The 13307-nt window shown below is 42.6% G+C and overlaps 1 protein-coding gene across 6 annotated transcripts in view; it reads right to left on the minus strand.

Annotated features, from left to right (window-relative positions):
- SLC29A4 (solute carrier family 29 member 4) overlaps positions 1-13307 on the minus strand; it is a 243524-nt gene that overhangs the window by 96018 nt on the left and 134199 nt on the right. For 5 of the 6 annotated variants that reach the window (XM_083153582.1, XM_083153583.1, XM_083153580.1 and 2 more), the window contains one exon: positions 5595-5695. The exons of the other annotated variant lie outside the window; for it this stretch is intronic. In XM_083153582.1, coding sequence (XP_083009708.1) covers positions 5595-5695 — 101 coding nt within the window. The remainder of the gene's footprint in view (positions 1-5594; positions 5696-13307) is intronic. 6 annotated transcript variants of the gene reach the window in all.

Genomic DNA, 13307 nt, shown 5'->3' on the forward strand with positions numbered 1-13307 from the left:
CGTCAAAAATGTTATTACATTCTAGCTTTATTGACGACGTGTTACTGTTTTGGGAGGGCTCTCCTGAAACATTTACATCTATCATTGAGCGACATAATGCCAGCAGTTGCCCAATTAAATTCACCTTCTCCATGTGCCTAAAGGAGATCTTGTTCCTGGATGTTAAGATCATTAAAGAAAAAGTCTTTAGTTACCATGTTATTTACTAAGGAGACTGATAGGAACAATTTGCTCCTATACAGTAGTTTCCACCCAGCACCATTAAGGGCGGGATTACCGTGTGTGGAGGGTAAACTCTAATATAGAGACAGCTATTGATCAAATGAATGTAATATCCGAAAAGTTCAGAGAGAGAGGTTATCCTCAAAGTCTTTTGGAGGAAGCCAAAACTAAAGTTTTGAAATTAGATAGATGTGAGCTTTTAAAAAAGACCATTAAACAACCTTCTTCAAAAAAATTGTAACCATGGCCAACGGTGTTTAACCCTCAAAGTAAAAATATCAATAAAGTAGCAAAACAAAACTGGCAGTTAATTGCTTCGGATGAGGGATTAGGATTGGCAGACACTAGGCTATTATCCTGTTATAGAAGAGGCCGTAACCTTAGGGATTATTTAGTAAAGGCTGATATGTCTGAGTTTAAACCGGCCAAAAGTAAACACTTCTTACAGGCCAACAATGGATGTTTTGGTTGTGGCTGTGTGACATGTGGCTTCCTCTTAAAGGGGAGCACGTTTACACACCCCCAGTCGGGGAAAACATTCGACATTAGGTTTCATCTTACGTGTAAAATTAGATTCCTTGTGTATCAGATTGTTTGCCCCTGTGGGTTGTCATACGTAGGCAAAACGGAACGGACGTTCCGAGAGCGTATGACAGCCCACAGGTCTGCTATAAAATTGGCCCTGGAGGTTGGCGGCAGTGATCAGCCTGTCGCCAGGCATTTTGTTGAATGTAGACATTCATTAACATCTATCCGTTATAGGATGATCGACTACATCCCACCTCCTAAAAGAGGTGGTAACAGGGGGAATATGTTATTAAAAAGAGAGAGCCAATGGTTTATGCGGCTCGACACATTAACCCCATCAGGCTTGAATGACCAACTAGGGTTAAATTGCTTTTGACTGCTTTTCTATCAATAGAATTTATTCATTCATTTCTCGTATTATTTTGTTATTATTCATGTAGCTCTGTGCTATGTATATTTGTATGCTCGTAATTGTATAGTGTCAGTTCATTAATTTATAACTCTTGCTGGGTTTACTGTCTGTTTTAGGTGTTAAGTTTATGCGGTGTTATGGCTCCAACGGCGTCTTGGTCTCCTGGGCAACAGGAGTCACAGGATGATGTCATCTGTATGCGCCCCGGCCGGGTGCGCGGTTCCGGACCCGGAAGCGCTGTTCACAAGGAGGGTGAGGTGTGCTATATAAGGTATGTCTTTTTATTGTTGTTTGTGAGCTTGATAAAAATGTATTAAAACATTGAAACGTTGCTACAATGCTGGCGTGAAACAAGCAGTTATTGGTGAAGAACCCTTGTGTGCAGTCGGTCTGGACTCTATATATATAGATATATATATATAGAGAGAGAGAGAGGTTTTGTTGCGATTCGGCACTCCAGCTCACATGCGCAAATTCCTAGGTGCCCTCCGGATCCAATAAACAGTAGAATAGCATACTAGTAGCAGCACTCAGTAGGATTTTCAAACAAGTTTATTTCAATCTCCAACATTTCGGGGACTAGCCCCTTTGTCAAGGTGCAGACAAAGGGGTTAGTCCCCGAAACGTTGGAGATTGAAATACACTTGTTTGAAAATCCTACTTAGTGTCGCTGCTTGTATGCTATTCTATATATATATATATATATATATATATATATATATATATAAACTGTGAGTGTCGCACTCGTAGTTTGGGTGGTTGGCGGCACTCGCAGCATAAAAGATGACTCAGACACTACGGTTGTCTTAACATTTCAATTCTGTTCAAAGAATTTTCATCAGAAGTGTACAAACATGTACATACCTTTATCCCTTCACCCTTACCCCGTGTGCGTGAATCCGGATCATGGTGCGTGTGCTACGTCGCATAGTATCTGACGTCATTCTGCAGAGGCACATTTGTTGCTTAGTTACAGTGATAAACATACTGTGTGACATTAAGAAATAGAAGAAAAAGAAAAGCACTTCCTAGATAATTGCTGACAAAATAGAAAAGGATATACAGTAATAAATTGATTGTAAGAAGCTAGGGTTTAGAGGAAACAATTGAGGTTTAACTGTTCATTTAGCCCAAACGGGCTAACCGTGTTCAGTTCATATATCTATCTAGCTTCCTTCTGTAGGAGTTGACAGGCTCTGTTGCCTCCTCTGATGGTTAGGGGAACATCGTCAATGATTTTGTACCGCAATGTAGCAAGACCATGACGTGCTGCAGCAAAGTCCTGGGCCACCGGCTGATCTGAGGTTTTTCCCTCTATGGCATAGCGGATGGTGCAGCGGTGTATCCCCATCCACTCTTTAAATTTACATGTGGTCTTGCCTACATAGGCAAAGCCACATGGACACTTTGACAAGTAAACAACATATGATGAGTTGCATGAGTACACTTTTTTAACTTGTAAATTTTTCCTGAGTGGGGGTGCGTGAATGTAGCTCCAGGTTCCAGGTAGCCACATGTTGTGCAACCCAGGCAAAGGTAATTGTCTGGTTTCTTGCTGAGGAAATGTTCTGGTAACTTAATTGAAGGTTCTTCTACAATAGATTTCATCAACCAGTCTTTTACATTTCGTCCCCTTCTGTAGCACGGTGTTAGTGAGGAGTTACTAAGCAGCGGCAGATCTGGATCCCTTTTAATTAAGGGCCAAATGGTTTTTGCTCCTTTGGTTAATGTATGACTAGAGGGAGAGTGGTCCATAATGAAGATACTTTTATCCTCATGGTTACCATTAGCTGTGGGTTCCAAAAACTTAGTTTTAGGGATGGACATCACTTTATTGTGAGCCTCATCCAAAATTTTGCGATTGTATCCGCGCTGTAGAAATTTATTTCTCTAAAGGTGCAATTGATGTTGTTCATTGGCTGGTGTGGAACATATTCTCCTTACTCTACAGAATTGGGAGAAAGGTAAACATTTTTTTCAGAGGTTCTGGATGGTAACTTGTCAAGAGTAGTAAGGAGTTCCCATCGGTGGGCTTATTGTACAAAGTTGTGGTAATCAGCCCACTGTATAGTTGGACCATAACATCAAGAAAGGGGATTTGTGTGTTACTATAGCTGGAGGTAAATTTGATGTGCTCATCAGCGCCATTGACTTGTGTCATCATGCTGTCAAATTCATCAGGCGTACCCTTCCATACCACAAAAATGTAATCTATGTAGTGATGAAAGAAAGCTATCTTAGACGAAAATGTCACATTGGAAAAAAAGAGATTGGCTTCCACATCAACCATAAAAGAGTTAGCATACGTGGGGGCCACACACGCCCCCATCGCAAAATAGTTGGGAAAGGGTGGGAATAGGGCACAGTGCAAGGAAGGGAGTGGGGGGGAGTGGTGGTGATTAGGAGGTAGATAATGTTGAATTGCTCAAGCCTTCCAAACCCGTGCTCTCTCTCTCTCTCTCTCACTTCTCCTTCCTGTCTCCTTCAGCCCCTCTCTATCTTTTGTTTTTCCCCCATCCCTGTGTCTCTTTCCTCTCCTTTGCTCTCTCCACCTGCCTCATGTCTCTCTCCTCTTTCTCTATTTTACCCACATTTGCCTTTCCCACCTCTCTCCACTTTCTCTCCCTACTCACCGCATCCTCTCCTCTACAACTTCCCTTCTCTTTCCGCACACCCTCTCACCAACCTACCTCTCTATTTCTCCCCTCTCTCCTCTTTTTCTCACTCCCTCAAGCCCATCTAACTACTTTTTTTAATTTGTCTCACTCTCTGGCACCTCCCATCTTCACCTCTCACCCCCACCTATCGTTCTGTCTCACCTTTTTTTTCTGTCTTGCTATCAGGGCCGGACTGGAACCAAAAATCGGTCCTGGCATTTTTACCACACAGGCCCACCTGTTGTGGCCACACAGGCCCACCTGCTTGAGACCTCCATTCATGATATTTTGTCATAATGCAACGAGGGGTAAACATTGCCTTACAATGTTTAAAAACAGGAAACATATTAATACAAAAGTCATTTTCAGTACATAACAGTAAAAAAATATTAAAAGTTAATTCCCATTATAGATTATGGAACACTCCCTCATGCCCATTACACATTGTGCCATACACAGTAATGCCCATTACATATAAGGCTACACACCATAATGACCATTAAACATTATGGCACACACTGTAACAATGTAAAATATCTGTACAAGCAGAAAAATAATAAAAAAATCTACATTTTTTTCATGCCACATCAATGAAATGTTAGCATTCTAGCTGGTACCGTTTAACTAAATAAATAAATAAACTTTAATAGCAGTGAATGTCAATGGCAATCATTCTTCCTGGACCCTTGTCCAAAAGTTACCAGCTGCTTGTTGAGTTGCAGCAGAAAAATGGATGGAGAAAATTGGTAAAGTGGAGGAATGCACACTGCGCTGCCAGATATTAGGTGAAAATTTTATTAAAGTACACCACGCTGAGCACAATGATCAGAACACAATAGACATAATCATAAAAACATTGGTAGGTGGGCAATAAACAAAAATTGGAATATAAATAGACCAACATACACATGCATTTTTGTTGTGTGTTCTGATTACCTTTAGGTTTAAGGTTCTACTGGGTTGTGCCAAACCATTCCTTGAACGTTTTGGATTTTTGGGTTCTGACTTTTTTTTAAATCATAAAAAACACTAAAATCACATAATGTAGGTTTTTTTTTTTTGTCCTACGCTATTATTAACCTCAATAGCATTCATCTCCACTCATTTCCAGTCTATTCTGAACACATCACACCTCACAATATTGTTTTTAGGCCAAAAGGTTGCACAGAAGTAGTTGGATAACTATGATAAGCGACACAAGTGGGCGGCACCAACACTAGTCTAAAACGGCACACTTAATAGCTCCCCTGGACTGATATGGCACACTAAGCATCACCCCTGGACTGATACGGTACACTTAGCATCACCCCTGGACTAATACAGCACACTTGGCAGCACCCCATGAATTATACGGCAGACTTGGCTCACCCCAGGAATTATACGGCACAAATGGTGGCATCCCTGACCTGATACAGCACACATGACGGCACACATGGTATTATACGGCACAGATTGCGGAACTCCTGGACTGACACAGCACACATGGAATGATACGGCACATAGTGACTCCTGCAGTAAAAAGAATTATTCTTTTAATAAAAAAATGGCAGCACCCCTGGATTGATACAGCAGACTTAGCAGCACTCCATAAATTATACAGCACACTTGGCTCACCCCTGGACTGATACGGCACACTTAGCATCACCACTGGACTGTGACGGCACACTTAGCAGCACCCCATGAATTATACAGCATACTTTGCTGCAACCCATGAATTATATGACACACTTGGCTCACCCCAGGAATCATGCGTCACACATGTGGGCATCCCTGACCTGATACAGCACACATGGAATTATATGGCACAGACGGCGGCATTCCTGGACTGATACGGCACACATGGCAGCAGGCATGGAATTATACGGCAGACAAATTCCTGCAATAAAAATAAAAATTTGTATTCTTTTAATTATAAAAAAGAGCAGCACACCTGAAATTATACGGCAGATTTAGCAACACCCCATGAATTATACAGCACTCTTGACACATGGGGGCACCCCTGGAATTATACGGCACACATGGGGGCACCCCTGGACTGATACAGGACACATGGGGGCACCCAGAGAATTATACGGCACACATGCGGGCACCCCTGGACTAATACAGCACACATGTGGGCACCCCTGGACAAATACAGCACACATGTGGGCACCCCTGGATGAATACAGTACACATGCGGGCACCCCTGGACTGATACAGCACACATGTGGGCACCCACGGACAAATACAGCACACATGTGGGTACCCCTGGATGGATACAGTACACATGTGGGCACCCCTGGATTGATACAGCACAAATGAGGGCACGGCTGGACAAATACAGCACACATGTGGGCACGCTGGATGGATACAGTACACATGCGGTCACCCCTGTTCTGATACAGCACACATGTGGGCACCCCTGGACAAATACAGCACACATGTGGGCACCCCTGGATGGATACAGTACACATGCGGTCACCCCTGGACTGATACAGCACAAATGTGGGCACCCCTGGACAAGTACAGCACACATGTGGGCACCCCTGGATGGATACAGTACACATGCGGGCACCCCTGGACTGATACAGCACACATGTGGGCACCCCTGGACTGATACAGCACACATGTGGGCACCCCTGGATGGATACAGTACACATGTGGGCACCCCTGGACTGATACAGCATCCCTGGACTTATACTGGGCACTGACAGCAGTAATTAAAAAATAATAATTTTTCTTTGCCTTGAATTTTTTTTTTATTAAAATAACGCAGCCCCCTCTGCAGCACTAGAAGCCCCCTCTATGCATTAATCAACCCTCCTCCCCCCCAAGCAGGTTTCCCCCTCACATCCCTCAGCAGACAGCACGGACACATCCGTGCTGTCTGAAATCACCAGCCTGTTTGAAAATGGCGCAGACCACCAGGAATTATATATCCCCAGGTCTCGCAAGAATCCGACGTGGGATGATGACGTTTTAGCCTCTATTTGGACTCGGAAAGATGGCGGGAACCAGCGAACTCCTCGGATCCGGCCTCGGATCAGGTAAGTTCGGGGGGTTCGGAGCTCTAGGATCTGAACCCGCTCATCTCTAATAGAATCTTGTCTACAATTTAAATATCACAGCCTGTTGCCTGACTTTGAATAGGTTTAAGTTGGAGTGATGTCATAAGCTAATGACCCAGCCATATATTTGGATTGAGAGGCTCTGTGTTTTAGTCTGGGATCCGTTATAAAACAGCCATTGAAAGCAGAATGAGTTAGTAAAAGTTAATAGGCAAAGCATTCATTGTTAGTTGAAGAACTGCAGCAGGTAAATAAGCAGTTAGAGGATTAAAAAGTCATAGATGTAATAGTGCGGCTACATATAGAGAGCTGAAGAAAAGGCTGAGATCTCACGCTGGGGATCGTGTGGAATAAGCCAATTGTACTTGCATATGGGTGCAGTGCACCAGATGGGATGATAGCGTTGCCACTGTGGCTGTAGTAATGGTGGGCGGCCAAGTGCCGGAGTGTGGATCACGATCAGGGGAGCTATAGGGTCTCACAGATCTCACAGATGGAATTTTGGGTCCGGCTGCAACAAAGAGATGCTCGCACGGACCAGACAAGGACAGGGCTGAAGTCGTGCACAGGACGGGCTGCGGGTCTGGCGGAAGCTCATCTCCTGGATGGTAGGGAAATTTTGTCAAGCGTGACATGACGTAGATATGCAAATTAAGTGGCCGCTCAGCACAGTGTGGTGGTACACTACTGACAGTGAAGAAAATCGGCCCACAAGGCCATCGGCCCTTCTGGCATTGCCAGATGGCCAGTCCGGCCCTGCTTGCTATCTAACACTGTCTTACACTCTCCCTGACATCCTCTCTCTTTTTCTTTTGCTCCCTCCAAACCTATCTCACACATCTTCCCCATTCCCCTCCTCTCATCTTTTCTTGCTCTCCCCATCATCTTCTCCCCTACCTTCCTCTTCTCCTTTTCTAACCCCGATGCACTCACTCTGCTCTCTCTTTTTGCACTTGGCACTGTCTCTCCCTCTCTCTCCCATTTTCGCTTTATAACACCCTTTCTCTCTTTCATTCTTTCTCTCTCTCTTCATGACACCCTGTCTCGATCCCTGACACTCTGGGGGAAATTTACTAAACGAAATTTGTAAAAAATAGGTGTATTTGTATCCAGAAATACACTTATTTTTGACATTTACTATCCCAAAAATACGGCAATTCGTATTCGTATTGATAGCACATCAATACGAATAGCCGTATTTTCGGGATAGTAAATGTCAAAAATAAGTGTATTTCTGGATACAAATACACCTATTTTTTTTACAAATTTCCTTTAGTAAATTTCCCCCTCTGTCTCTTGCTCCCCTATTTCTCTCTCTCCCTCAGTGAAATCCTCTCTCACTCCTGCTTGCACCACCTTCTCTCTATTGCTCCTCCCCCTTTCTCTCTCTGACACACACACTCTCAGTCCTCTCTTTCTCTAATTGTCTCTTTTCCCATGAAGCAGGCTCTCTCTCTCCCTGACCACACCTCTCCCTCCTCACTTTATTTCGGTATCCCTAAGGGCATTAAAGTAAAAATGGTGGTAGGGGGGCCCTTTCAAGATTTTGCTATGGGGCCTACAGACTTCTAGTTACACCACTGGTTTCCAGTGTGTAAGATCAGTGTCCAGCTTCTGTGAGTACCAGCTGCTTCCCCACACACACAGTGGGGAAATTGCACCTTTCATGACTATCCGCAGCTGGTATTCTCACAACGCCAGCTGGAGCCATAGCTCTTGTTCTGAGACAGAGTCATGGATGCAGTTGGGGTGCAGGCCTCATATGTTTCTTGTTTGTTTGTGTCATGGCAGATGCCAGAGGCATTGGTATAGCCTGGCGTTGGTGTCGCTGAGGTGGTTACGTTGTAATCCTATCTGCAATACCTTGGTTAAAGTTTTGTTTTGTTTATTGCGACGGATTCTCATTACAGCAGTAAGGGCCGTAAATCCTGTGTTCAGCTCCTGTTTGCAAGTTTAGGTACAGTACTCTTATGTATATGTGCAGAGCCTAGTTATCATTTGTTATTTAGTTTCTTTATCCTCTTACTAGTACCCTGACTCGGTTGGGACTTTGTGTCACTGCAAAAGAATAAGTAGCATCTGAGTACAGGGTGGAGATATTCTGCCCTGGAAAAACAGCTAATATTGGCAATGTCTAAGACCAGCGCAGGTGCCAGCCGACTCAGGGTATAGTGAAAGAGGCAGGGTCAGGGTCAGGCTCAGGTATTGCTGTGGCTTCACCACATCGGCCACAGAAGTACAAATCAGGCTGTAATCAATATCTTGCAGACAAGCCAGTCACAGCACGGGTTAACCCCGAGTACATCCCAGATAATCCCAACATCAGGTTTGTTACCAAGATACCATGTTCTTTCCATTTGAAGATGATGGATTTGATGGTGCTCCAGGGAATCCTCAAAGATTTGGATTTTTTTTTATATAACCCAACCCTGACTTGTACGTCTCAACAACTTTGTCCTTGACCTGTTTGGAGAGTTCCTTGGCCTTCATGGTGTGATGCCTCTTGCTTAGTGGTGTTGCCGCCTCTAAGGCCTTTCAGAAAAGGTGTATTTACATTGACAGATCATGTGACTCTTCAATTTCACACAGGTGGACTCCATTTTACTAAGTATGTGACTTCTGAAGGTAATTGGTTGCCCCAGAACTTTTTAGGGGCTTTATAGCAAAGGGGGTGAGTACATATACACATTCCATTTTTCAGATTTTTATTTTAAAATATTTGTCCATTTTTTTTCTCATTTTACTTCACCAACTTAGACAGATCCATCACATAAAAATCACATATAAAAAAAAACATTTAAATTACAGGTTGTAATGTAACAAAATAGGTAAAAAAAGCATAGGGGGTGAATACTTTTGCAAGACAATGTACGGTTAAAACACTGGAGGGGTGGTTGCTGGAAATGGGCTATACACCTATATATACCAATATAGATATTCCTTAAAAAAAACAGCTAGTATAGTAATTTACAATGTATAGAGCAGTGGTTCCCAAACGTTTTTGAAACACGGTAACACTGAGTATCAGAATGTATTCAGGGCATGCCTATTGCAAAAGTATCTTATTAATAAAATCAGAAAAAAATATCACATTAAGTAAATTGTGTTTATATCTCATCCTTACTGCCAGTTAGTAATGTGGTAATGGATATGATTCAAATCTGTTTGTCCACATTTTGCCTATTACATTGGTCATAAATTATTTCTGCATGGACATGGACCAGCAGTCCAGGGCACCCCACGGTGCCACAGCACACAGTTTGAGAACCACTGGTATAGAGTGCTTTTCTGATTAATTTCAATCATCATTAAAAAAAACAGTGCTTTTCTTTAAAAAATAAGGAAATATCTGACACCAAACTTTTAAACAGGAGTGAGAATAATTTGGGCACTGTGGGAGAGGGGTGCTGCTGTACAGAGGTGTTGTAGCAAATTTTAAATTGCAATGAACTGTGAAGACAATCTACTGAGAAATCTTTGTCCTGGCCAATGCACCTCAGTGAATGACTATCACTGAGGGAGACCATAGGTTCCAGGAGAAGAGACCTACAGGATTGTAAAGGGGTCCCTCAAAGACCACATGCTCCCGCACTCAGGGGCTGCTCCACTGTTTGGTAGAGATGCCCGGTGCATGTGCTTTACAGACATCAGAGACTGCTGCAGCAACTCTGTGGCGGGAGCTGTCAGGTGAGCATCAGTGGCAGGGAGCGGTGAATTTTTAATTAATTATATCGCAGTAAGTAATGCCAACCCAGCACCTGTAATTACAGGAAACTCTACCTGGAAACTATATTTTCCCGTGACCACGTCCTATCTGATTTTGTATCTATTTCTGACCCTCGGATATTGGAAGGTATGTCATAGGTCATAGGCCAAGGTCTCCAACATAAAAATCCACCTACTCTCCCATTGTAGGAGGGTCTTATTTCTATTGCCTCCTCAAAGGAGGCATCTTACTAACCAATTAACACCTGTTTAGAATAAGACCCTCCTACAACGGGAGAGTAGGTGGATTTTTATGTTGGGGACCTTGGCTCCCAAGGGCCTTAATGAAACTTTGGGTCTCCAAAGCTTTCTCTGAGTGTACAGTCTTTGCTTGGTTGCACCATGTTTTTTCTTGCTTTTTATTTCATGTTTATGACCTTTCTGCATATTTGTGGGAATCTTTCCTATGGATGTCACTTGTCCTGTTGGATAGAGATATACATATGTTATATGTTAGCTAGTGTGTTTTTTATGAAAAACAATATTGCGATATGTAGAATGGTGTATGACTGCAGGACCACCGGAGTTGGTTATGTGTGGGCACTGATATTATGGACTTTATAGTTTATAGATCAGTTTGATAGTGAATATAGTCTCATTACCTAAACTGTGAGAGCGGATTGGCTGGATTACTGATCATGTGATCGGGATATGTATACAGGAACAAGGAAGTTCTTTTTTGAGTGTGGAACACAGATTAAACCTAAAGGATGATAAAGGAGATGATGACATCTGGTCATACGACCGGCAAAAAAAATGCACACCCGGTAGAGGAAGCACGTTATTAGCGCCATTTACTCCATGGCGTCCATACAGTCACATGACCGGTGGAACACATACCTGGAAATGGTCAGCTCTATACTAGCACAATGTTGGATTATTTCATGCCAGTTTTCAGGTCTAAGCTTTATTATTTCATTATTATAACATAGCTATTCTACTTACAGCAATATCACTGAGAAGTGAGGAAGATGATAGATCGATTTGGGCATCGATTTATGTCACGCTGGTGGATAGTTGCACAGGTGCATTTGACAGTATTATGTCAATTATGTGCCTATATATACTCTGACACAGGGGTAGAATCAGTCATTCTCTACTTGGGGATTGTTATGATGGACTGCACCATGACTAAGGTCCAAGGCTATATTAACCTCAATAACATTAATTTCCACTCATTTATATTCTGAACACCTCACACCTCACAATATTGTTTTTAGGGCAAAAGGTTGCACCGAGGTAGCTGGATAACTATGCTAAGCCACACAAGTGGCTCATGTAAGAGTGGCACTGCAGCGGTAGATACGGCAGTACTAGGCACCAGACAGGTAGATATACGGCAGTAGACAAAAACAAAAGTCCGTATCCTTGCGCTATAAGTGTTCCAATGTGGTCTCCAAACTTTTTTCTTTCCAAATCCCAGATATGGATATGTAAAACAAGAATGGAATGACAAAGATGTTGTAATAAAACAATATTATAAGGAGTTCTTCCTCCAAAGCGTGTGGGGAAATGGATAGGAAAGGTGCTCCCAGGGTTTCCAGAAGGTCCCCAAAGGTCTTTTTAGAAGGTCACCTCACTCGTGTATATGGACAAAAGCTTACATGTATGCTTGCATATAACAGGTATGATGACTCCTATAAAGGTATCTTTTTCCAGGTACAAACTCCAACAATATGTATTTTCCAAATAAAACCTTTAATTCCAATAAAATACATGCAAACTCACAATCCTCACAGCAATAATATCACACACTAAATGTAACCCGGGTAAAGTGTGGACACTTCAATGCTGTATGGTACTGGTATAGCACCTCTGAATAAGATAGACACTTAGATCGACGTGTTTCTGCACACTGCGGTGCCTTTATCAAGATGTGTGTCTATAAAAGAACATTAACTATAAAACTTTTTTAAGTCTTAAATAAGACTAGCATAATAAAAGTGCGCTAAACATGTTGTAATGAGTAGGCAGAACATACCAGTAGCAGCAGGTCCTCTGAATGATATTCCTCGTGGGGGACTGTTTCCACAGCTCCCTCCACGTGTAAACAGAAAGCCGGCAGAACGCTGGCTTCTGCTTCCGTCTATTTATTGCCGCCGAAACCGGAAGTTCGGCAGTGCGTCACTTCCGCCTTAAGCGGTTCATGTTCAATGTGCCTGTGTAATGTGCACATATTGCGGCGGCCATTTTTGATACTGGCGATTCTGCCCTCTTTATATAATTTAAAATATAATGGGGTACAATACATATTGATAAGGTGGCCCTCCGTATTCACGCCAGAAAGCGGAAGTTCCTGAATATATTAACTCCGCTTTTAGCGATATTTCTACTGTGCAGCCATATGATTAATAGGCTGCACAGTTCGGGCGTATGTCATCTAGTTTAACAAACCATATAAACATGAATATAAAACAAATATTAAAATACAATATAAAACAAAAGCAAAATTACAAAAACCACCTTAATTCAAAATCAACATTGAGCCCAGAGGGGGCCAATGTTTTGAGATCGAAGATATATCTCATATCGGTCTGAGCTAACCTGATATCTCTGTTTTTGGTTCCCCAATTATCTCGCACCCAAGCTATAGCACAAAACATTTTAATACCGTCAGTTTTACATTGATGTTTCTCCTTAAAATGTAGGGAGAACGGATGAGTGATATTCCCTTTT

This window comes from Crinia signifera, chromosome 7 (assembly GCF_055691185.1).
Source record: "Crinia signifera chromosome 7, ASM5569118v1, whole genome shotgun sequence".
NCBI lineage: Eukaryota > Metazoa > Chordata > Amphibia > Anura > Myobatrachidae > Crinia > Crinia signifera.